The sequence below is a fragment of the Gobio gobio genome (assembly GCF_949357685.1).
Source record: "Gobio gobio genome assembly, chromosome: 23".
NCBI lineage: Eukaryota > Metazoa > Chordata > Actinopteri > Cypriniformes > Gobionidae > Gobio > Gobio gobio.
The window spans coordinates 11,370,142-11,397,686 of NC_137119.1; the positions used below are offsets into that span (position 1 = coordinate 11,370,142).

A 27,545-nucleotide genomic window follows, 5' to 3' on the forward strand; every position below is an offset into this window, starting at 1 on the left:
CTCTGGCAGGATGACACCGATCTTTCGAATATTTCGATGTAATATGACCTCTGACCTGTAAAGTTGCCAGAATAATAATCATATTTGTTAATTGGCCAGAGGAGAACTGGCACCCCGACTGAGCCAGGTTTCTCCCAAGGTTTATTTTTCTCCATTATGCCACCTGATGGAGTTTTGGTTCCTTGCCACTGTCGCCTTTGGCTTGGCTTACTCAGTTGGGGACACTACATTTTCAACTAAATATCCAAATAAATTTAATTACTAAACTAAATGAAATACATCAACTAAATTACTGATCTGCCCACATTGTCACTGTATGATAACTGAAATGAGCTAGATGATATCACCATTTTCTCCAGAGCGGCTGTACAGCCGATTCAAATTCTGTTGCATTATTTTTCTGTTTAACACTGTGAAGCTGCTTTGAAACAATCTGCATTGTAAATGAACTCATGAACAACCATCACAAAACCAAAAAACAGCCGTGGGTCAGTAACACACAGTATTAAGAATCAATGGTTCATAAACTTTCAAACAGGGTTATTTCAATCAATTCAGCTATTTTTTTTTAATGTTGGGTTTTCATGTTTTATGGGGACTTTCCATAGGCGTAATGGTTTTTATACCGTACATACTGTATATTCTATCACCCCCACACTGCCCCTGCCCATAAACCTACCCATCACAGGAGACATTCTGCATTTTTACACTTTCAAAAAACATCACTTAGTCTGATTTATCAGATGTTTTCCTCATGGGGACCAGCAAATGTCCTCACAAGGACGAGGATTTCGGATATTGCCATCTTTGTGGGGACATTGTGGGGACACAATCTTTTTAGCAGGCAACGTACTAATCTCAGTTTTTGCAAATGTATATTTTCCCTGTCTGCTCTCATAATTTATGCTTTATTATTTACTTACTTTACTCAGCTCAAAATAGTGACTAATGAAGGACTGTGTACGTTTTTATGGTGCCACCATTTGTATACAACACCTTGAGGGAGAATTTGTCATCAATATTTTTGGTTCAAAGGTCCAAGAATCTGTTCTAAATTAGCCTTTAGAAGTACACTAACATATATGGCCTCAACTAAATGCTACAAATGTAAGATTTTTCATGAGGCCTTTAAAGCCTTTTAAAAACATCTTTGTGTCATGCACTAATGCCACATTACCATTTTGCATTTATGTGGTTGCATTAACACTAATCAGCTACTCTGCATCCACTGCTTATGTAAATGCTTCATGTTAAATTATGCAGATTTGAAAACCATACATTTTGAAAGAAATGGCTTAAAGAGGATGTTTATGAGAATGTTGAGTCTATGTTAAAACGGTGAGGAATTTTTATTCTCAAAAACTAGAGAACAAAATACATAAATAAACAATACTTAAAAGTGGGTGTCTAATTACTTGTAATTTGGAGGTAACCATCATGAAGTAGGCTAAGTCAGAATGAATGACCGTTAAGAGTGGACAAACTCCACATTTCCTTAAAAGGCACTGCAGGAAGCGGCCACTATTCGGTGATATGATCATGGTTGGCAATTTTTTGCCATTGATTCAGAACCCTAAACACAGATTTATTTTCATATTTAACCCTCTATGGTACGGTGTTGTCTCCAGGCAACATAGTCTATTTTAGTTTTTTATTAATAAAATGAAACACCAATTTATTTGTCAAACATATCTCATGGGAGAAGAACTCAAATGCTAATCAATGAAAGTGCAAAAAAGTGGTCACATGACCCACAGGGGATCACGTTATTTTACATTTGGGTGAGCAATCTTCTCTGGGCTGCGTCCGAAACCTAGAAAAAGTTGCCTTCGGAGGACACATTTCAAGGCAGGAAGGTACGTCCGAATCTGTTAGCTTCACTTCCTGTCTCCTGAGATACCTTCATCTGATCAATTTTTGAAGGCAACATATTTGTTTTCTTTATAAATCAATATTTTCAAACAATGTAAGTTTAAAGGGATAGTTCACCCAAAAATGAAAATTCAGTCATCATTTACTCGCCCTCAAGTTGTTCCAAACCTGTATGAGTTTCTTTGTTCTGCTGAACACGAAAGAAGATATTTTGAAGAATGTTTGTAACAAAGCAGATAGAGCAACTATTGACTACCATAGTATTTTTTTCCCTTACTATGGTAGTCAATTCTTGCTCTGCTTGGTTACTAACATTCTTCAAAATATCTTCTTTTGTGTTCAGCAGAACAAAGAAACTCATACAGGTTTGGAACAACTTGAGGGTGAGTAAATGATGACAGAATTTTCATTTTTGGGTGAACTATCCCTTTAATAAGACTGTATGTAAAACTATGTAAAAAAGTATATTTAATAGGCTAATAAATCAAAAGATTAAACACAATTACAAGCCAAGTATACTTTGAATACTTAGTTATACTTTTAAGTATATCTCGATTAAAAGATTGAGTACAAATATAGGCCAAATATACTTAGACTTTTCTTTCAGCTTAAGTCAAGTATACTTAAGTGCAATTTTAAGTATATTTCTGAGAAGTACATAAAGTGTATTTCAGAGAAGTATATAAAAAGTAGACTGAAAGTATACTTTCTTATTTTAAGTTTAAAATAAGTATACTAATAGAACACTTGAATAAACTTATTTTTCGTAAGGGTAAGCACAAGTAGGTACCACTTTGATGAACAATACAACACACGTGATTTCCCTCTCTGTTGTAAACAAACACAGCGTCAGCTGCACGTGTGAGTTTGCTCCCACGTCATTATGCAACAGGAAGCTCGCGCTCCAGACTCGCTCTCAGGACTGTTTGCTGAAGCTGTAGATTACTGGTAATAATTTTGTAAATAATGTTCAGTTTCTTGCACAGACCGATCTTTACGCTTTATTAGACCTCAGGAGCCACCGCTATTCATTTTGTTTTGCCTGATAAAAATCTTGTTTACATTTCTACTGAAGAAAAAAAGAGCGAGGCTGGGTAAATTAATAGCAAATTAAACATTTTGGGTGAACTATCCCTTCAAGAAAAAAGGTTAAGATAAAGGGGTTTGAGTGATTAATAATCTATGGAAACTTGCTTCTGCCACAGAATAAAAAATAATAAAGGTAATTACGACTTTTTATCTTCACAATTCTTTTTTTCTCAGAATTGAACTTTATATCACTGATATAACTGACTTTAATAAAAATCTGACTTTTTCTCACAATTGCGACTAAATATCACGCAATTCTGAGAAGTGTAAGATGTAAACTCACAATTGTGAGATACAAAGTCCCAATTGTCTTTTAAAATGTTCTATTTTGTGGCAGAAACAAGCTTCCATAATAATCAATATCTAACCTAATGAAAACAACAATTCAATGTTGTCAACATTATATTTCATCTGTAATAACCTTGAGAACTTTTATAAAGATATGTTTGGTCATTAACTTTTAAATGCATCATTATTCAAACATCTCCGCATGAAAGACCCATGACTGACAGATCAATGTTCTACTACATTTCTCTCCAATAGGAAGTTAAATGAAATGAAATGTTAACTGTGACAAGATGATTGACAAGGCAGTTTAAATGGTGACTGCAATCCGTTAAAGACACAATTATGATATATATATATATATATATATATATATATATATATATATATATATATATATATATATATATATATATATATATATATATATATATATATATATATATATATATATATATATATATATATATATATATATATATATAATTTCATAATTGTGTCTTTAACGGATTGCAGTCAAGGATTGCAAGCCTTGGGACATACTACTAATATTTATATATATATATATATATATATATATATATATATATATATATATATATATATATATATATACACACACACACACACACACACACACACACACACACACACACACACACACACACACACACACACACACACACACACACACACACACACACACACACACACACACACACACACACACACACACACACACACACACACACACACACACACACACATATATATATATTAGTAGTATGTCCCAAGGCTTGCCTATACTCTTCTGCTACACACTACAGAAGTGTGTACTTTTCCTTCACAAAAAAAAAGAGTTCATACTATTAGGATGTATTATAATTAGGTCAATTTTGATGCAGCAACTCACTATATGCTGATGGATTTCTATTGGTTTAAATTTCTGTGATGTCACTGAGGAGTTCAGTCCCTGTCCTTGACAAACTCTGACAGAAAGCTCCTCCTGCTGACGGCAACTTTTCCACAGCAGTTTTCAGTTTCTTGCATGACTCATCACTCTATCACACTCTCGCTTTTCGGTCTTTCTGTCTCTACAGCACTCACTCCACCTCTCCCCTCTCTTTCCATATGCCCATCCCCCAACCCCTCCCTAAAAAGAGGAGGATGTCCCGTTATCTCCCACATCCCTCGGATGCAGTCAACTAATTATGGGCTTTATGTGCCTCTGCTCTGGGACTGATACCCGTAGGAGGGGGGAGGGGGGTGGCAACTATCTCCTCTCAGGGGCTAAATGCGGCCTAGAGAATAACATAAGAACAGATTACATTTAAAGTGGATTTTAGGCTGGAAATTAATAGTGAAGGGGGGGGGGGGGTGTAGAGCATAGCAAATGTTAGTCTGTGCAACATCACAAAAGCCTACGATTGGCTGTTTATTCCCAGGAAAAGCATTTACTGGCTTTCTAAAGGCTTATAAGCTCTCGTAGATGGCTGTTCAGGCAGAGGCTCTTAAAAATGCTTCACTTACAGCCTCAATGAAAAGGCCACACGTTTCCCCAAAGTAATGAAAAGAGGAATTTAGGAATGGTCTGTTTCACTATTGTATTTTTCACTTGGGATTCAAGAGCTGGTTATATTTGGAACAAGTTTCATTTAATTTTTTGAGAAAGTACAGAACAACCGATTGATTTGTATGTATTTTAAGCACCCTCAAACAAAAGCAAGAGCACCCTCAGTTGATACTGTAATAATATCAAATTGACGAAACAGATTTGGCAAACTCTCCAGTGCGTATTTGTATTTGAGCTCTGTTTCTATTTACAACATGCTTTTGGAGTGGTGAGCAATGTAGCCAATCACGGACATGTTTGTTAATCTCGTGAATATAGTGGCCAATCAGGGGTGTTTAATCTAGCCAGAAAAACAAAGAACAGATTTTTGTTCAGTGCTGAATTCTGAGTGCTTGCAAATCCTGTCAATAACAAAGTGTGTAGACACAATGTAAATAAGAGATTTATTATGCAGTGTAGACAACTTTATTGATTTTAACAGAACTTTTTATGAGATTGTGATAAACTGAGATGAGTACCAGCTTTTTAATGATTATAAAGGGAACGTGGCTTGCACACTTTCTAGGCTATAGCCTATAATTAATTCAGAATTTTAATAAAAGTTTTGTTTTTCATGCTGTTAAGAGGACCGAGGGCCAATTACATGCTGAGAAGTTTCAAAAGTGACATCCACATATAATTGCGTAATTCACTCTTAAAATTGCAAAGATTAAAATATTAATAACCATAGCACGAGACAAAAATGTTAGAATAGACACTCATTAAGCAATGAAAATGCAGACTAATAGAAAAATATTTATTTTCATAGCAATATTTTTGAAATTGTTTTTCCAATCATTTGTAAAAGTAATGACTAAATAATCTTATAATTGTAAATAATCGTAAATGTCTCACTGTACATTGCTATTCGTGTTATGGTGGCACCGTTGCTTACACATTTGCACTTCACTAGATCTGTCACAACTGATGTGCTAGTTAAAGAATCATGATGACGAAGATCAAATACTAACTTGTTTAATGAACATGAACACAGTACATAAACGAAGGAACAATATTAACCCTTGTGCATCAATTTTAAAAAGTTACTCTGAGATGCTTAGATGACAAAAATTACAATTTGACAAAACGTACATAAAACATTTGAAGCTTTAGAGCACAGACTTAAGTTTGGTCTCATCTTTAAAAAGTTAAAAATGCAAATGATTTATGAACATTATTTTATATAAAATATATTTAATAAAACATGAACTCAAAAACTGCTAGAAAATCAAAGCCGTAAATCTAAGCAAGTTGTGTTCCAAATTTGAGGTTGATCTCTTAAAAAAATGAGCTTTCAGTAAGATTTTGTTTGAGCGCAGTGCTTCATTTTCCTTGTTAGATGCCAGCAAAGCTCCACTGGTACACGCAGTGGTTGGAGTTGTGATTTGCAGTACAGTCGATTTTTTCTCTCTCAAATATTACAAGCACATGCAATTTGACATCCATACCAATACACCCACTCAAATATAGTTGCATAATTTATCCAATTTGCTCTATAATATGCAGAAGCAGAAATAACAATTTTTTCTTTTTTTTAAAGAAATAAAAAAAAAAACAGTAAAAGGTTTTAATTTTTAAGCCTTGCCAACAGAACAAAAGCCTATTAACAAAGATTGCGTCGTTTTATAGTTAAATTGCAGCTTTAATGGGTTTCAATGGGGACATTTTTGTCATTAAAGTCCGGAGTGGAACTATTTTGTGTACCTAGTGTAAAATAGATTTATTAAAGGAAATGGGGTGAGATAGTAAAATTCCAACAGAAATACACACTTGTGCCAAAATTTATGCAGTTGGCATTAACACAGGCAAAATGATCAAAAAAACTAAAATGTTCATAAGGACGCACAAGCGTTAACTACTCACATAAAGACGAGAAACAACAATGAACAGAATGAGACAGGGGCTGTGTCCGAAATCGCCCCCCATAGGCCTACCCTTAAATAGGGCACTATTTGAGGGGACAGCCATTTGTAGTGGTGCCCGAAACCATAGTAGACGTTTATGAGTGCATCCCACAATGCACCGCAATAATGAGTATAAAACTGATGTATGCTCAATGGCTAGAGAATACCCATAATGTACTGAGAGAGTCGCGTGCTAAATTAATTCCTGTGTCTCAACAGAAGATGGCACCCGCCATTTTCTGAACCGTGCTGATGCAGTGTAGCCTTACAAGATGTTGGGTCCCACATCAAGATGTTGGGTCTGGGAACTCACGATTGGCAGGGCTCAATCCGAGGAGCGGGAAAAAGCGTTGTCTTTCAAATTCCCTCTGCACGCAATAGGATAGCGCTACAACCAACCAGAGCAAAGAAGAAGGTGAAGCGGAGCTAGTTGATAGATTAAACTTTCGCCATATCCGGTCAGCAAAACTCCGAACACATCTTCCTTTTTTAAGAATGACTTCAGTGCCGTTCTTTGTTCTTTTCTCAAAGAAAAGCTTAACTCCAAGTCTTCCAGTGTCGCGGCCAAAGCCGATTCGAAAGACTGCTGTTTGTCAGCTTTTTTGTTAACGAGTAGCACGTGGAACCACCGCAACTCTGCCGTCATTATGTTAAGCCCGCCCACCGACTCTATACATGATGTGATTGGCCTGACCAGAGTCCAGCTCACACGCCAACGGAGAGTTGCTAGACTACCCTGGCTGCAAATTTTATTTGCTGCCGCAAGGGTGCGTCTAGATTTCTAGGCTAGGTCCAGTGTAATTTTTATTGATTATTAAATTGTTTAATTACGGTTTATACATGCTAGTTTTAAGATAAATCTTTTCATTACTACTGGAGCTGCCAGTTTGCTACGTTTTAAATAATTATTAGACAGCAAGCACAAACTATGCAAAAGTGGCAGCCCTTCCGGCGCACTCAGTGTCCGAATTTGTTTTCATTCACTCCTTCAAGTGGACAATATTAGTGGAGTAATGTAGGGACTAGTGAATGAGGGTAGGGGGCGAATCTGAACAAAGCAAGGAAGTATAAATACACAGGGAAACTTAATGACCAACACAATCAGCAACAAAAGAGACTAACTAGGATGCAATTAAGGCCACATCCACAAGAAGCCAGAGCTTTCCCTATCCAATCTTTTTTTCCCCTCGTTTCAAGAAATATCTGCGTACACATGAAACCACTGAATCCGACTCAAAACGATGTAGTATACATGCCAGACCAGTATGTGGCGCTGTAATTCTGCCACAGAAATACACTAAAAACGGAGAAGAAGAGTTGGAGCATGCGCAAGAAGTGGGTTGATGACATCATCATTTCACAAAATATACGTATTGGCTGTACACACGAAAACGCAAGGGTGTCGTTTTCAGATTTATCCACTCTGGGACCCGGTTTCAAAAATAGTGGTTTCAGGCTCCCAAAATGCCGGATCCGTCTGCACGAAAAACACAGATATGACAAAAAAAATGTACGTATACAGCTACATTTTTATTGGCTTGTCAGTAGATTTAGGTTGTAGCAGCAAACACACTGAGATAACCATGCTACATTTCTGTCAGACAGAAATGTATGACACTGTCAGAAAATGATCACAGGCTATCTTGGGTCACAAGCCCGTGACAATGGTCGTCTTTGAACCTCTCTCACTGTACGATGTAGGACCATCATTTAGGAGCCTCGACCACAGAAATAGCAACGATTGGTCATCTTTCGTCTGGGACAGCCCAAAATCGTTCAATGTGTACCCGGGCATAACACAAAACACAGCATAATCCTGACAAGAGCACCCTCGCTAATTTCAGGAGCACAAGTGATTTGATTCTGGAACCTGAGTAGAATCACTGAATCCTGTATGATTCCACTCACATCATGAAGTTCTGTTTTAAGAGAGCTTCATTTCCTAGAAGCAAAATCATTAGTAACTGAAAGCAGACAATATCCTCGGTCCCAATGGCTTGATGACAGTCACGGGCTTTAATGCAAGTGTGTTAGACATCCATCATCAGCGTACATGTAAATGCTCTGCTTTTGATGAGAAGAAATAAGTGCTATTCAATTAGCATTGAAACACTCAAATGTAATGGCTCTGACCCGTGTATAAAACACAGTTGATCAAGCTATCGGTCTCTCACTTGCACAAAAACACTCAAGGCTTTCTCTTTCACAGCCAGCAGTCACTTCTCAATAAAAAAAAACAACTTCCTCACCAAAGTCAACCATCTTGACTCCTCCTTCTGTGGTGAGCAGGATGTTGTTGCCCTTGACGTCTCTATGGATGGTCTTATTGATGTGTAAATGCTGGAGACCCTTCAGAGACACAGTTACAGAGCCAAGCAGTGAAATGGCTCACTGAAAACGTGCGTTTTAAAAAAAATATATTTTTAAAATACAGTGGAATCCAGATTGTTTTTTGAGTTTTACCATGAGAGCTTCATGTAGGATGTAGGCTATGATGGGTTCCTCCATCCGGTCTCCTCTTTTCAGCAAACCTTTAGCCAGATCTGTGACAGACCCTCCATTACACAGCTGCAAAACAAAATTATACATTCATTATTTTAAAGAACACAAACATATATAGAGCAACATGTTACATATGGCAATACAACTTGTTTCTGTTTAAATAAATAAATAGATAAAAAGACTCTTAATTCAGATTGGATGATCCATATTATCCAATGTACACCAATGTTTTTTAGTATTATTGTAGCACAGTATTATTTTAGTATTTAATAATATTTTGAATTAGCTTATATAGCTGTCATAGCTTTTTATATTTTTTATTTTAGTTTAGAACGTTGTGGTTTAGAACTCAAACGTGTGGATGTCAGGAAAGCTGCTGGGCCGGATGGTATTTCAGGTCGTGTTCTGTGGTCCTGTGCTGATCAGCTCGCAGGGCTCTTTACATCCATATTCAACGAGTCCCTTGCTACATCTGTTGTCCCCACCTCCTTCAAACGATCCTCCATCATCCCTGTACCTAAGATCAGTAAACCCTCTTGCCTAAATGACTATCGTCCAGTGGCTCTCACATCTTTAGTCATGAAGGTCTTTGAGAGACTCATTAAAAACAACATTTGCTCCTCCATTCCTGACACTTTGGACCCTCTTCAGTTTGCCTATCGTCCCAATAGATCGACTGAAGATGCCATTTCTCACGTCCTTCACTCCTGCCTCACTCACATCGACAGCAAAAGTGGGAACTATGTCAGGCTGCTATTTATTGACTATAGCTCAGCCTTTAACACCATAGTTCCCATTAAGCTAACACACAAACTCCTGGATCTAGGCCTGAATTCTTCTCTCTGCCTCTGGATTGAAGATTTCCTCACTGGCAGACCCCAGGCGGTGAGAGTAGGCCAGTTCACCTCCACCTCCATCACCCTGAGTGTTGGAGCTCCACAGGGCTGTGTGCTGAGTCCCCTGCTCTACTCTCTCTACACCCATGACTGTTTGTCCACACACAGCTCCACCTCGATCATCAAGTTTGCTGATGATACTGTTGTCCTGGGTCTCATCTCCAACAACAATGAGACGGCATACTTGGACGAAGTGGAGCAACTGACATCATGGTGCCAGGACAACTGTCTCTCTCTGAATGTTAACAAGACCAAAGAACTGATTGTGGACTTCAGGAAGAGACAGCATCGGTCATACTCCCCTCTCATGATCAGCGGGACACCGGTAGAGAGAGTGAGCAGCTTCAAATACCTGGGTGTGAACATCTCCGAGGATCTGACCTGGACTACACACATCCAGACACAGGTGAAAAAAGCCAGGCAAAGACTGTACCACCTGCGCCAGCTGAGGAAATTCAGGGTTTCACCAGCCATCCTGAAAACTTTCTATCGAGGGGCGATAGAAAGTGTCCTGACTCAGTGCATCACAGCGTGGTACGGGAACAGCACCAGTCACGACTGCAAAGCCCTGCAAAGAGTGGTGCGCTTATCCGAGCGCATCTCAGGCTCAGCTCTCCCGTCTCTGCAGGACATCTACACCAAACGCTGCAGAGGTAGAGCTACTAAAATCATCAGAGACATTAATCACCCTGCAAACTCTCACTTCACCCTGCTGCCATCTGGTAAGCGCTTCCGTAGCCTGATGGCAAAGACTGAAAGACTCAGGAGGAGTTTCTTCCCCCAGGCCATCAGACTCCTGAACTCAGTCACGTGACTTCACTTCACCCCGCACACGCATAAACATACAGTTTTTTAACATTAACATCCACATACTGCAATTGCACTGCACTTTACGTTCCTATTGTTACTGCGTAACAACCTGTAATAAACCTTGCACATTATACTTCTTTATATATACATATTATATATTTTATGTTAACCACTTATTTTTAAGTCTACAGTTTATCTCACTTATCATATCCACATATTTTTTATATTTTTATTTTTTTATCTTATTTCCTATTTTTATCTTTTACTTGATTTATTTATAATTCTACTTATGTTAATACTTTTTATTCTAATTTTATTCTATTTCTATTTAATTTCTTGTAACTGTTATTTGCACTGTCCATGGAGCGGACCTGTTTACATTTCACTGCCAGTTGTATATTGTGTATATAACTGTGTATGTGACAAATAAAACTCTTGAATCTCTTGAATCTTGAATCTAGATTTAGTAATTTGGTCATTTTACACATCCAGCTAAAAAAATAAATAAATTAATTAATAAAAAGAAAATAGAGAGAGCAACCTGTTATATATGGAAGCTTGTTTCTGCCACAGAATAATATATTTTTTTAAAATCTCAGAATTGTGAGATATAAACTCACAAGTGCGTGCTATAAAGTCAGAATTGCGAGAAATCTTGCAATTGTGAGATAAAAAGTCGCAATTTTCTTTCAAAATGTTATATTCTGTGGCGGATATATATATATATATATATATATATATATATATATATATATATATATATATATATATATATATATATATATATATATATATATATATATATATATATATATAGTGTGCATAAAAATATAACTGGTTCTTATAAATAGATAAATAAATAGATAAACTCACATTGGACAGATCATATATTCTCTGTAAAATATCCAATATACATATAGGGTAGAGTACCACAGGTGGGGTAAAATGCCCCCACTCTGACAAAGCAATTTGCTTTATAAGTTGTAGTGACTGAGGCAAATCAGACACATAATTGCCTGTTACATTTAACAAATATATGTGTTAAATACTTTGTGCTTAGTAACAGACCTTTCCCCAACACAACAGAGAAGGATCCTCGGTTACCCTGGAAACAAAACTGATAAGACGTTTTACGACCCCAAAGGAATGTGGCCACATGGAAAGTCCACAGGGAAAAGACACAAAGCCTGTAAAACACACGCTTTTGCCTCAAGTTATAGACAAACCGTCCATAAATGAACAAGGACCCTAGGACCTTGTATGTACACACATAACTGTCTTGTAAAGGGTCCGTTGCATTGTATGTCACTTATGAACGTCTTATGAACAACTTACTATTTCAGGTAACCTCATTTATGTCGTGTCTTCGATCAAATTAATGCTCGCTTCACTACTTACACTTTCATATTTGTCACGTTCTCGTAGGAGGCAATATGTGTTTGTTGCATTAATTAGAGTATAAATGGGCACAGACCCTTTTGATTCCATGTTTGAAACAAAGAGCCATAAAATCTCCGAAGGAACTTCCCGCTTGGAAATCCCAACAATCTCATTGGTCAAGTCTACTTCATGAGGTGGTGACGTCCTGCAGACTTCTTAAGGAGCGACGCACTATTTTCTCTCTCTCTCTCTCTCTCTTCTCCTGCTTCGCGGACACGACACACTGTGTCTCAGCAGGTGCCCACATGGCAGGCCTCCACACATACCGAACCAAAGGCCTCACAAGACCAGGGACCAGAAGGCCCAAACTCTGTATGCCATGTGCAACTTCCTCCACGGAGTCGAAGCAACCACGCAAGCTCATAATTTCTTCTTCAATCGATGCAGAAGAACTTGACTGCCACTTAAATGCCATCGGACGGAACCAACAAACTTTCTCCAGCAATTTCACCTCGGTCGGTCTTCTACAGCTCAGGCTAAATGCAAGTAAAGTAGTTAGTAAAACTGTAAACTCTTTGTTCAGACAAAGACGTTTATTATTGGTGGTTCTTCCAAAGGTTTAGACTTTTTGCATAACCTCATCCATCTGTTCTGACCCTTTTCCCTCCATCCACTTTAACCTTACCTCTTATCATGTATGTATCGTGTTATGTTTGTATTGTGTATGTAATGTATGTCTTCTTTTAGTTGTAGTCTTGTTCCATGATTTAGTTATTAAAGTTTGTGCACAATATATGTTGGTCCTGACTCCGTGCCTGCAAACATATTGTCCCTTAAATGATCGATCTTGTTATGCGCTCTAAGCGCTTAGGTAAATTCAAAGAAATAATTATTTTTTCTGTGGCCATGAAAAATATCCTTTTCTAAGAATTAAATTAATAATCAATGAACGTCCTTGGGACAAACTGATTGAATGATTGTAATGTTAATGTAGCTACATCAAGTTAATCTGTTTAACTGATTCAAATATTCATAATTAATCATAATGAATAATCATAATGAGTTATGAATAATTATTAATATTTCCCCTCAGAGCAAATTCACTACAAAGTTTACAGCAAAATCAGAGTACAAGCATGTTTTAGCTTAAAATGTAAAACGACAAGCCAATATAACAGTAGAATATTTATTAATGAACCATTTTAAAAATCAACCTTTTTGAAAAATATTGTTAGCTGATGCTAACGGGCTGGCTAACTAGCTAGCCTTTGCTAATGTGAGGTAATTTTTAAATATAAAGTCCAAAATTTTTGTTAGATTACATTTGATGGAAGAACAAAGAATGTGACGTTCAGAACATGGTAACTACAGTAATTATGATAGTGGGAATAGTAGGAAACTGGGGGTGCTTTATCCCAAGTGGCTGGGGGTGTTTTACCCCACAGACTAAGTTTGGGGGAAAAAAAATTTGTTTTGAAAATATAATTATATTTTCCTTAAATAACAAGTACTCCCTAGCTACAGGCCTTGCTCTTCTCATATCATATAAAACTGTGATGTTCTGCAAAACAACAAGCTTTAAAACACTTTTTTTTCTTACTGTTAAAAATTATATCACGTCACGTGAAATCCGTTTTTCTCTCAGTTACTTCACCAGTGTAAGATTGGCGGTGAAGACTTCTACATCACTCTGGTCAACGTAGTCCATAGCAACAACAAAAACTTATCTTGATTTTATCTGATAGTGGTTATTTTGGGAAAAACAGTATGGGGGCGTTTTACCTCATGGGGGTGTTTTCCTCCACCCTACAATATTATATAAAATACAATCCCATGCATATTTGTATTTTTATAGTATTTATAATATTTTTTTTCATTTTATATTACTTTTTATTTTATTTGAAAAATGTTGTTATGCTTTTGTCATTTTACGCAGCTGCAAATAAATGAATACACAAATTAAATTTGTAAATAAATAAATAAAGAGGTGAAAACATGATTATTTTTTCTTTTCGTCAAGCAGACCAAGTGGGTCAAATAGAAGGTTCTTTATGGAAATGCTGATGTTAACAGTAAGAAATATAATAAGGTTGCAGCTGTTGTAATAATGTTCAGAGAGGTCTTAAATAGTCCAGGGAAACATGTTTAAAATGCAAATTTCCATTGCTTTACAAAGTCTAACACATGATTTTTGTAGCAACAACATCTTATAAAACTAGCTCAGGGTTGATGCTGTGGTTTTGATCAATGCTAAATGTTTGCCTTCAGTCAGAGGACATGGAGGTGAAAATTGTTCTTTTTTCCCAGGCAAGCCTTCTTGAAATTACATAAAATTGTCTAGCATGTTGCCAAGGCAACAACAATACCCTCTTATTTAGAGCCATTTAAATCGACCAAAGGCAAACACGGCTGTCTTCGGCCCGCTGCTATTGTAATGGGGCAAAATGTTTGTATGAAAGCTCTGACATACTCTTATTTACAATATCCCAAAATCTATTCTCTTCTATTTTGATGAAAGAAATAAAAATACAGAGGCAGTGATGTGTACCTCATGTCTAAAAAACATGTCTAACCAATAAAGAAAAACATCAAATTGGCCTTAACGTTACTAATGCAACCAATTACAAATCCTTTGAAAACAATCTGCCTGATCTGGCTTTCAGCAGAACACTGAACACTTCAAAGGGAACATCAATGACTCACATCACTTTATGTCCCGAGAGGGCACTTCCATTTTCAAATACATTTACTTCTATTTCCAAGACGCATCCCAAGTAGTTCAGATGAGTGGGTGGATGGGCTTGATTTCCCTGATTATGCATAAAGATCAAACATCTGCAGAACGGACAGTTATGTAAAGCTTAACTGTGTCATTTCTGTGCCACTAGTGGCACCAAACAGAACTACAAAATTAACTGTATTTCTACATTTTCATTTCATATTTCAGAAAATTTTGGATGCCCTTAGCCGAAAACCGAAAATGAATTAAAAAAAAAAAATATTCATTTCTTATTTTCAATTCATTATTTTTATAATTGTATTATTATTATTATACTTTTTAATTAAATTCAATAATTTGACTGAATCTGAATTTAAAAAATACAAGCCATTAAAATAAAATAACCACACTGTTATTTAAAGTAACAGACCAAAAAATTGACCAAAAATATATTAAATGTCAATATATACACTGTAAAAAAATAAAAACGGAAAATGTACTGGTCATTTTCAGCCAGGACATTATCCAGTAATTTTACGGAAACTTCCGTTAACTCTTAAAACACAAACTAATGCAATGTGTAATTCAAAATATAGAACACCTGTAAAAAAACAATACGCAAAATTCTTTCATATTTATACAGTACATTGTGCCCTATTTTTACAGATTTTTTTTTGTGTAATTCTTCATTCATGTCACGGTTTTGGGTTTTGTTTGTGTTAAAAGGCTTGTTCGACTTGATGCAGCGATGCGCTGACAGATTGGCAGCTGACGTATGGTATCAAAGTCGATTCAAGAGCAGTCGGCTAATACAGCCAGTGCAGTTTCTCTAGAGCGGCTGCACGAGGCTGCACGAGGCTGCACTGACTCTGATGACGACACAGCTGTTCCACAATTGACCAGATTCACCGCATGACAGCGATCACATGTGTTTCGTGTTTATTCTAAAACCTTCAGTTCCACTAATGCTCACAAATCTGTTTTTTTATAACAGTAAAACCTCCTTTCATGTAGTCGCAATGTTATATTCTCATGTTTATTAAAACAAAAACTGATAAAAACATAGACCCCACTTAATTTATAGTGTAGGCTTATATTGAACTTTATTCTTATACAAACATACGCTGTATTATCCAGTACATAAAGTACTGAATGAAAATGTATCTGAAACAAATAAAGTATGCAAACACAGCATAAAAAGTGTCTGACTTCACGTCTCCGTTTGCAGCTCCTGCCTGCCTGCCTGCACGCGGCTACTCTCGCCGATCGGTTGCATCCAGCTGCAGCCGATGTCCATAGACAGTAAAACAAATGGACACAGCGACCCCATAGACTTCAACGCAGAAAAGTGAAGTAAATTAGAAGCACTCACTTCCTGATGGCTGAGCGTACTGCGCAGCCTCAGACTGAGCTTGACGACGTAGATGTGACGTGAGCAACCTGTCTGACAGTTGTAAGTGTTCTAGTAGTTGTGCTAAGTGAAATCTGAATCACCGAATCTTGCAGAGACGGAGAGCGTGAGCAGGGGAAACTTATGGGAATTATTCTGATTAATTATTTTGTCATTTTGCATAGTATTTATTTATTTTAAAATGTAGCGCCAGTACGCCATTTTAAGTTAATGCATCCTGTCTATACGGGTATACAGTAATTTCTCATACTGTGCCACAGAGTCGCGTGGTTATGATGCAATCGTTAGCCTATTTTTTTTACAAAAACGGCTTCTACTGGGCGAAAGGGTAAGATACAAGGTAATGGAGCCGCTGTCAAAGTGACGCCAAAATGAATGGGAGTCAAATAAATGCTAACAGCAGTTGATGGCTTGATTAGCAATGGCTGCCCCTATGGTACGCTGTCCGGGTGTAGGATTACCCCCTTGCCGATGTCAAACACACCTTTTGTATTCATGCTCCTGCCATGTGCTCCCTTGTCATGTGTTCTATGTTGTCTATGTTCTGATTGGTTTATTGTCTTGATTGTGCACAGGTGTTCCTTGTCTTATCATTAGTAGTCTGTGTATTAAGCCCTCATGTTTGCCATGTGTCTTTGTCTAGTATTGTCTGTGTACCACTGATGGTCTATGGTCTATGGTCTATGGTCTATGGTCTATGGTCTATGGTCTATGGTCTATGGTCTATGGTCTATGGTCTATGGTCTGCTAAGCGAAGTCAAGTCTGTTTTTGGATTTAGTCCATGTTTATGTTAATTAAACTGCACTTGGGTTCTGCACACTTGCCTCCAGTGGATCCACTATAATTCAGTTCAATGCAACAGAATCAGATTTATTAGGGATGTCCCCAATTAAATATTTTTCTAGTAATTTTCTAGTTAATTTAAAGGGGACCTATTATGCAAAATTCACTTTTATAAGGTGTTTGAACACAGATGTGTGTCCAGTGTGTAAACAACCAGCCTATAATGGTAAGAATCCACGCAATCCACTCAATACTTTTTTTTAATAATCCCATCAACCATCAATCACACCCCTGAGTGAGAAGCACAGAAACCGCCATTTCAGATTACTCGCTGTATCAGCTAGCTAGAGTATTATAATGTTTGCGCCAAAAAAACATTACAAATGTTGATGTTGTAATAATGTCTGGATGTACCAACACACATAGTCTCCATAGACTCCCAGCTTCTGAGGACACCGTGGTTGAATTTCGTTTTTGAAGGAAATGTGCCGAAGAATGTTGGTAAAGTGTAATATATTTGCGCAAATCATTTTACGCATGACTGCTTCACCAATGAAGGTCAGTACAACACTGGATTGGCAAAAAAGTTGTTTCTGAAGGATGGGTCAATACCAACGCTTCCTGCTCTAACTTCATATCCAGAACAAGTAAGAATGGCACTTCATATTTTGTAAATGTTTGCAAATTTCCTTTCTGAACTCCACAATTGGTTATTTCTGACATTTTGGCTGAGTGAGATTCACCTGTATTGTTGTTGACGTAGTATCCAAAGCTTGTGTAAAGGATCCGCCCTCTTCTGAAAAGAGGGGCAGAGAGCAGCAGCTCATTTGCATTTAAAGGGAAAAACACAAAAAAATTTATTTGTCTAATCGCACATTTATATTAATTAAATACTTAAATATATTTTGGGTGCATGGAGGAATTTTGTGCGAAAGAGCACACATAAAGCTTGCCGGAAAGCACTGGAAAAAGTAATGATTATGAATGTGTTGGAAAAAGTGTCGGAATATATTTTCGTTTCATGTTTTCGGCCAAACGGAAAATGCCATTTTCGTCGGCCAACATTTCGGTGCATCCCTAATTTTCATTTTCTGTTTTATTGTCTGCCAGGGAAAACTGCATTGTGCATTCAGTACAATTTTTGTAATAGGCAATCCAATGAGCTGCGCAATGTCTGTAGTGCAAACCTGCGGGATTTACTTGACAAAATTAACTTGAGCTCTGTGTTTTAGAATGCGGTGTTGTGCAAAAGATGTGAGACGCGAGCGCAAACAGTCTATCTAGCACATGAAAAACAATTGAAAAGCAGTGTAGTGCAATACAAAAACCAGTTCCCTTTTAAAGTGGAACTTCACACTGCGTCATGGAGTTGACAAATCCATGACGCAGTGTCTCGTTCCCCTGCTCAGGGAACCATGGTTACAATAAATTTAGAAACTACTAAATGTTGTCACTGTTTCCTGTCTTTTTTCTTTCATAACCCCTATCAGCAGGGCATAGCATAGCATTCAGTTTAACTTGTTCTGGACGTCCAAGCTTGATAAGTGTTGGGCTGAAAGGGTCATTTGTCATTGGGTTGAGCAGTAAAGGTGAAATGTGGCCACTTGAATAACAAGGTATGTTAGTGGGTGTGAAGTGAAAAATTCCCACAGCTTCAGGGCCCATTTTGAAATCTCATTATTACTGTGCCACAGGGGACTTTGGCATTGTAGCATACCTTCATGTTTCACTACCATTTACCAAAGTTAATTGAGCTAACGGCAGGGAGGGCCCGTTTCATTTATAGCTACAGTAAACGCTTCAGTCTCAAGCACAGGAGGAGCTGGCAAACATTCAAAACTTCATTTGAGTTGCTGATACAGTGACTGAAGGTAATCAGATAAGATTGGTAATCCAGACAAGGAACCCTTAAAGGATCTTTAAAGTAAATATAGAATCGAATCAAACATTTACTGTTTTAAAAATGTAATACAGACTCCAGGTCTTATTTGTACTATTTTGACTAGATAATAAATCCCAATGTATTACACGTAAAACAGTCATTCACAATATTCACACCTGTAGAAGAAACAATAATGCCAGCATTGAAATCCCAGCGATAAATCAACCAAAGTTCTTCTGAATCTCAGTTCCTACTGTTAAACTTGTACAGTGCTTCTGTCAGAGTGCCATGAAGGCTAGAGAGCAAAGCTGACCTCATTACGTCACGGCCACATCAGCCAGAGATCATCTGCCATCATTAAATTTCACCCTGACACAGACAGACAGAGAGAGTGAGACATTTATCTGACAGAGAGCAACTTGAATGTTTTACTAAACACTTCCTTCAAGTACTGCAACATTAACGTCCCGGTTTCGGGTTTAGGTTCAGGTTTATTCAGTAAAGTTGTACCGCAAATTTCAGTCAACTGGTGATTAGAATGTTCAAAATGATATTTTCTATAGGAAAAAAAGTAAATGGAGACTGGATCTGTAGAGTTTCAAAAAACAACTAAAAAGCTCTCTTAAAGGTTCCTAATTTTGGATGTCTCCTGCAATAGATTTACATGCATCAAAGGTCAAAAAACACGTACATTTTCTCATAATATACATTGGACATCACCTCATTTCTCAAAAGAGTCTGAAAATGGTGCATTTGAAGACTCAGTCTCTCTAAAGCCAGGGACACACCAAGCCACAACACACAACATCGGACTGTTTTCGGTTTTATTTGGTGTGTTCCGCACCGTTGGCTCTAGTCAGGCGGCGTCAGTTTTTTTTTGGTCGATTCAACATGAAGAATCGGCGTCGGGCCATTGGTGAGAGAGAGAACTCTGGCTGTTCAGCTTAGCGAACGAATGAGAATAAGAGCAAAAGAGATGAAAGCGAGCAAGTAAGACAAAACTGAACAGACAGAAGGCTGTTATAATTTTACGTCATCTTACCTGAGCAACAACATTTTCATAACATAAGCGGAATAAAGAACGTGATCAGCGTGATTGATATTCAAAACGGTAAGCAAGCTGCTTTGTTTATGGTTTGTATACCCACAGTATTCGTTTTGGTTTCCCCTTTTGAATGATGAATATAGAAGAGCTTAAATAGACACAGAACGCACATGCTAGTTGACTGTCGCCTGTAGTCCTTTTTGTGTGTTCAGGTGCTGTTTTTTCCCCCCGACGCAGGCGACAGCACAGTCGGCTTTCATCAGCGCTAGTTCTTCCTTCACTTTTGGTGAAGGAAGAACTAGTGGTTTGGTGTGTCCCTACCTTCCGCGAGCCTACTCTGCTCTGATTGGTCAGACGGCTCAGTCTGTTGTGATTGGTCTACCACTTACAGCGCATGTCGGAAAAGAAACCCTTATTTCCATATCATTATTTTAGCTTCAGAGGCTATCTTAGCGCTTGTATACACAGTAGGGATGAAACGGTATGGAAATTTAACATCACGATTATAGTGACCCAAATTATCACGGTTATCAATATTATCACGGTTTTGTTCAAATGAGATGAAAGTGTTCAAAAAGAACAGATGCACATACTTGAAACATTTAAACAAGTTTTATATTTGAAAATCAACAAACAACAAATAAATCAAGCAGCTCTATGCACTTTTTTAAGCTAGATTCTATTCTGTGGGATTTCCTTCCTCATAATGGCCGTCGTCAATAGCAACGCATTACGCATAAATAATAATAATTTGTCGTAAATATAATCTCTAATATTATCTCTGTAAATATATTCAAGCAAAATTCTCATCAGTGTTCAGCAATGATGCATTTTAATCTAGCATATTTTGTGTAAGAGCCCAAACAGTATCCTAGTGAAATAATGCATATCCATATTTCCATATGATTTGACAGTTTATTTTATTAAATATCAAAAGGTGTGTATCATACCTGTACACCTAGATGAACACTTTACAGTCAGTTTTATGACTGTCATTCCCTTCAAATGCTATTGAAGTCAGAAACGTGTATAACGTTACCAATGTTGTATGTAACTTTAGAGACGGTCCCTAAATTCGCCAGCGTTATGCCAGTCATATCAGATGCGCTGATGTGGTTCTGCTGTGTTTGTTTGAAACCATGTTCGCTGCTGAAATAGAACAAAAACAGTCAACCACTGTATGATGAGTGAATCTCCTGCATACATCGCACTTTTATCTCCGCTTTGAGAGATTTCAGCGAGTGAGAGCGGCGCGCACTCTGAACAAAACTCCGGCTAATCTGAACGCCTCTGATTATGAGACGACATCGCTTTCATAAACTCAATAGAAACACATGTATGTGGTTATAATGCGCAACGCGATTATAACAGATGGCTTTTGAGAAGACTATAATAAGTTCAACAGCCAGAGTGGCAATAGTGTGCAGCCGAAATAACGTTACACCTGCAAATGGCGGTTGTTAATGTCAAGCCCTGATTATTATCCCTTAAATGTCACCCTAGGCTTGTCTGAATTTGTTCGTTTGATTCACGTTATTATTTGCCAGACGTAGTTTTGGTATTGAGGTCAAAGTCCACTTGCCTTGCGTTCGTAGTTTTGAAGTGTTCCCCCTATTACAGCGACTTTCTTCGGCATGTTCTGCAGACAGGGTGACCATCTTCGATTAAGTTTCCCTCAGGACTTTTGTAAAAGCCAAAATATGACCACACCTCAGATTTGGTCCTTTTAGAACTCCAGGCACTGTCACTGCCTTCTGCCATTTCTTCTCATTCAAAAGACAGCGGTGCGCTGCGCCAGACTGACGCTGACTGGACAAGATTTACCTTGGCCATAGACCATAGATACCTCGACATGTCGAGAACCAAACTCTTCCAGGCCTCAGCTGGAACTACAGTGTTTGAGGGAAGGGCAAAGTACTGTAGATTTTGTTCATGAACAGCCAATGAAGACCATAGGCTGGCATTATGGAAATGTGTTACAATATTACATAGGTATGTAACAGGAAGTGAGACTAGAATACTGATGACTCGTTTTACAGTTTACAGAATCGATTCTTTCTTTTAGTAGACAATTTTATTTGTCGTACACTTTTATATTTAAAACTTTGTAAGTACACTAATATTTAGTAAGTACACTAATATCAATGTGCCAGTAGTAAACTTGAAAGTGTACTATTTCAATACTGCTTGGGACCAGGGCCATCGCTAGTGGGGTGAAAGGTGGTGACAATTATAGGGGCCCTCACTGCCCAGGGGGCCCACTAAATCCAGTATAGTTATTCTATATTCTCCTACTCTTATGAATCAATATGGTATATACATTTGTATGCCTGAGAGTTTAAAGGGGTGATGAATTGAGAAATCAACTTTGCCTTGAGCTTTTGATATATAAAAGGTCATGGTAATATAAGAATATCCTGTAAGTTTCAGAGCTGAAAATTTCCTTGTTAGTCAAAGAAAAGCTTTTATTGACACCAGGCCCAGTAAACGATCAATCTCAGAATATGCCCGGCTATGACGTTAGAGTGTAGTGAAGCACTGCCTCAACAGAAGAAGAACAACGCCGGATTCTGTAGCCCCGCCCACCGACTCGTGCCACTAACATGACATTGGCCAACAGAGAGAGCTAAACCGAATCGAATTTTCTAAACATACCACATAAGCTTCATTCGGATTCCAATATTATGAATGCATGGATGAACTTTATTTTTAATGAATATCCAGCTCACGTGGGGAAGACTTGACTTGATATTTGAAGGAAAAATACAATTGCGGAAGTTTTGATCATCCAGTCTGCAACATACTGGCGCACGCACGCACGCACGTGTGTGTGTGTGTGTGTGTGTATGAGATGCACGGTTCACGCTTATATCCACTGATCGGGCGGGCCAAGTAATAAAAAAATAACATTCCAATCAATCGCGGGTGGATGAGAGACAAATCATTGTGTGGGTAGACGTTTTGCGAGCCCTGTGGGAAGAATTATTCCAGTTGCCGTTTTCCCACATTCAAAACAATCCCTCACGGTGTACTCGCAGGGGAGCCGAAGCTCAGTAAATATGCACATCTTATCCAATCCTTGCCGTGGGCGTTTACTTCCAAGTCTTCAGTGCGGCATGCCCATAAAATCTGAGCGTGCAGGAGAGAGCCTCAAAACCAGGGTAGAAAATAGCATATTACTTATTCATATGATGTTTTGAATGTAAAAACCTTGTGAACGTCATAAGTTGACCTCAGACAACAGTATATATATATTTTAAAAAAGCCAGTTCATGACACCTTTAATGAAAACCACAAAAACATGCACTTTAGGCTAGTTAAAGACGTTTTCCAAATTTCCTCTCTCCCCCATCCCTAAAAATGGTTTAGTCCCATGGTTATATACACTTACCTAAAGGATTATTAGGAACACCATTCTAATACTGTGTTTGACCCCCTTTAGCCTTCAGAACTGCCTTAATTCTACGTGGCATTGATTCAACAAGGTGCTGAAAGCATTCTTTAGAAATGTTGGACCATATTGATAGGATAGCATCTTGCAGTTGATGGAGATTTGTGGGATGCACATCCAGGGCACGAAGCTCCCGTTCCACCACATCCCAAAGATGCTCTATTGGGTTGAGATTTGGTGACTGTGGGGGCCATTTTAGTACAGTGAACTCATTGTCATGTTCAAGAAACCAATTTGAAATGATTCGAGCTTTGTGACATGGTGCATTATCCTGCTGGAAGTAGCCATCAGAGGATGGGGACATGGTGGTCATAAAGGGATGGACATGGTCAGAAACAATGCTCAGGTAGGCCGTGGCATTTAAACGATGCCCAATTGGCACTAAGGGGCCTAAAGTGTGCCAAGAAAACATCCCCCACACCATTACACCACCACCACCAGCCTGCACAGTGGTAACAAGGCATGATGGATCCATGTTCTCATTCTGTTTACGCCAAATTCTGACTCTACCATCTGAATGTCTCAACAGAAATCGAGACTCATCAGACCAGTCAACATTTTTCCAGTCTTCAGCTGTCCAATTTTGGTGAGCTCGTGCAAATTGTAGCCTCTTTTTCCTATTTGTAGTGGAGATGAGTGGTACCCGGTGGGGTCTTCTGCTGTTGTAGCCCATCCGCCTCAAGGTTGTGCGTGTTGTGGATTCACAAATGCTTTGCTGCATACCTCGGTTGTAACGAGTGGTTATTTCAATCAAAGTTGCTCTTCTATCAGCTTGAATCAGTCGGCCCATTCTCCTCTGACCTCTAGCATCAACAAGGCATTTTCGCCCACAGGACTGCCGCATACTGGCTGTTTTTCCCTTTTCACACCATTCTTTGTAAACCCTAGAAATGGTTGTGCGTGAAAATCCCAGTAACTGAGCGTGATTTATGAAATACTCAGACCGGCCCGTCTGGCACCAATAACCATGCCACGCTCAAAATTGCTTAAATCACCTTTCTTTCCCATTCTGACATTCAGTTTGGAGTTCAGGAGATTGTCTTGACCAGGACCACACCCCTAAATGCATTGAAGCAACTGCCATGTGATTGGTTGATTAGATAATTGCATTAGTGAGAAATTAAACAGGTGTTCCTAATAATCCTTTTGGTGAGTGTATAGTGTACAGAACCAATCAGAGTTGAGGCTGCTCCGAAAACAATTGAAGTTAGAAAAAGTTACAGTGGTACCAGTAACGTAATGAAAAGGAGAGGGAGACCAGTAAAATTGCACTGTTTAGTGCACTGTATAGCCAGGGAGTCGATGTGATGGGGTGCCGTGCCCCAATAGGACACCTAATAAGAGCCGCCGCCCGCGCACTCCGCTATAGTCCGCCAAGTCCCACCCCCGAAAGTTCCCGAACTTTGAAAAAGTAATACCCCGCGAGCATGGCCATTTGGAGGGGGAAATATTTACCTGGAACTTCATTTAGAACCTGGTTCCTGCGGTCGAAACACACCGAGTACCACCCCAAAGTTCCTAGTTCCTGGGGAAAGTTCCTGTGGTGGAAACGTGGCTAAAGCTTCACAGTCGTTTCCTCTTCATGGATTCAACATTTAATTCAGTAACATTAGGTATTTTTTAACTTATATATGCTGTTTAATTGTTGACCACGTTATTTTACATTTGCGTTAGCCATCTTCTATCACTTGTTTCTGCTTCTTTTTGATCCGGAGATTCGGTACTTGAAGAAGCATAATAGCGCCCCCTATTGTATAACAGGGGAAACATGGATACACTACCAGTGGACTAGCCTACATAAAAATTCAGATACTCAGAATTAGGAACATATCTGTTTTCAACTTTCAATAAATATTTTCAACAATGTAAGTTTATAAGACAATATGTAAAACTATGTTAAAAAAAAAATCTAAATATTCAATAAAAAAAATAAATGCAACTACAAGTCAAGTAAACTTAGAATACTTAATTATACTTTTATGTATATCTTGATCAAAAGATTGAGAACAAGTATAGGCCAAATATACTTACACTTTACTGTCAGTACAAGTCAAGTATACTTAAGTGTACATTTAAACATATTCCTGAAATGTACATAAAGTGTATTTCTAAGAAGTACATACAAAGTAGATTGAAAGTATAACTTCTTATTTTTAGTTTAAAAGAAGTATACTAATAGCACACTTGAATATACTTATTTTTCATAAGGGCCAGTATGACTGAAGAAGCAGAAATGGTCTAAAGCCAGAAGATGGAAAGACCCTCAAAGACAAAAAGTTTGCTTACAAATTGGTATGGTATAAACAAGGTACAAAGATTATAGTAGTGATGCCCAAGTTCCTTCTCTAGTGCTGGACAGGTATTAATCATCATGTAGACTGCTCTCTAAAGCACACTAGTGTAATTTACATAACTCAAAGACAGTCATGCTGAACCACGTCGAAAGATGGCAGTGACACTTCTACAGTAACAATTGTGGTATCGATACGCCAAAGCACAGTCCATATAATTAGAGCACTATACTCCAGGTCTTCTGAAGCCATGGTAGCTTCATTTGATTTATATGTTTCCATTTTAGTCCATTCTTTACATAAAGCTACTGTATCGTTTCAGAAGACTAGCTTTCATTGTATGGAAAAGAGGAGCATGAACATTCTGCAAAACATCTCATTTTGTGCTCCACAGAAGAAAGAAAATGATATGGGTTTGGAATGACATGACGAAATCATCAGTCCTCTTTGTTTTAATTTCTTCCTGATATTATTTTATTTTTAGACCATATCACTCTGGATTACCTCCGGCTGTGGTGAACATGCTATTAATGTCATCTACTGACGAGTCATCAACATAATTCCTCACATACGGATGAAAAGACTCGAGACTAATTCTGCCATCCTTCCTCAACTCCCACTGCCAGCATGGCTAATGCCTTTCAAAGTCTTAACATGGGCTTTAAAAAAAACCAAGCTAAACCTTTGATTTGCAGGTATCCATCCACTCTCAAGTTCTCATAACGGTTTACTAGTTACTTGCTAGTAACATACCTGCAGCTTCTGACCATGAAAAATGGATTTGAACAGTCATTTTTGTTAAGTGCAGGAGACAATCAAATCAGTGGCTTTCTTTAAGGTAGTGTGTGTGTGGCCTTTACACCTTTAAAGAAAAAAAAAACACCTCTTTTGTCTGGGCGACCTTATCATTTACACTCAAATAATGAGCTAGGTGTCTGCTTTCTCTCAACATTTAATGAAAAAGCCTTGACAAACAATAGCATTTTAAACCTCATTGTGAATTAATGATAGGCACAAGCTAGACACACAAGACATGGTTCGAAAAGGGCTTCATTTCAAATGGTGCACCAAAGAACCAGCCATTCAATATAAGAAACCAAAAACCACAGCCACTTTGACTATATTAAAGGGAATTAAAATTAAACAGAATTGTGCTGTTTGATCTGTTGTTTTAAGCACAGTGTGTTAAGTTGAATATAATTACAAATGATGACATTGGCAATACCAGTTTGACACAATGGGCCCTATCTTGCACCCAGCGCAATTGACTTTGTACACCGACGCATGTGTCATTCCTATTTTGCACCCGCGCAAAGCGCGCTTTTCCCTCCACAGAAGCACGTCGCTAAACTAGTGAATGCACTTGCGCTCCCTGGGCGGTTCAGCGCAAAAAAGGAGGCGTGTTCCGGCGCAAACAATCCCTGGTGCTATTTTGCTGTTCCATTAAACAATTGCGCCACTGACCAGAAAAAACCTAGTCTAAAGTCAGTGGCGCGTTGCGCGTTGTTCATTATGCTATTTTAAGGGCGCATGCTTGACCATAATGTATAGCGTGCACAACGCGCATACACTTTGCTCATGTAATCTACACAGATGCAACAGTTATTTTTGC

At 38.1% G+C, this 27,545-nt stretch overlaps 1 protein-coding gene across 1 annotated transcript in view; it reads right to left on the bottom strand.

Annotated features, from left to right (window-relative positions):
• The window catches only part of myo3a (myosin IIIA), a 122,008-nt gene that overhangs the window by 75,786 nt on the left and 18,677 nt on the right, over positions 1 to 27,545 (bottom strand). The window contains exons 4-5 of the mRNA XM_079806740.1: positions 9,226 to 9,330; positions 9,012 to 9,111 (exon numbers count right to left, since the gene is read on the bottom strand). Coding sequence (XP_079662866.1) covers positions 9,012 to 9,111; positions 9,226 to 9,330 — 205 coding nt within the window. The remainder of the gene's footprint in view (positions 1 to 9,011; positions 9,112 to 9,225; positions 9,331 to 27,545) is intronic.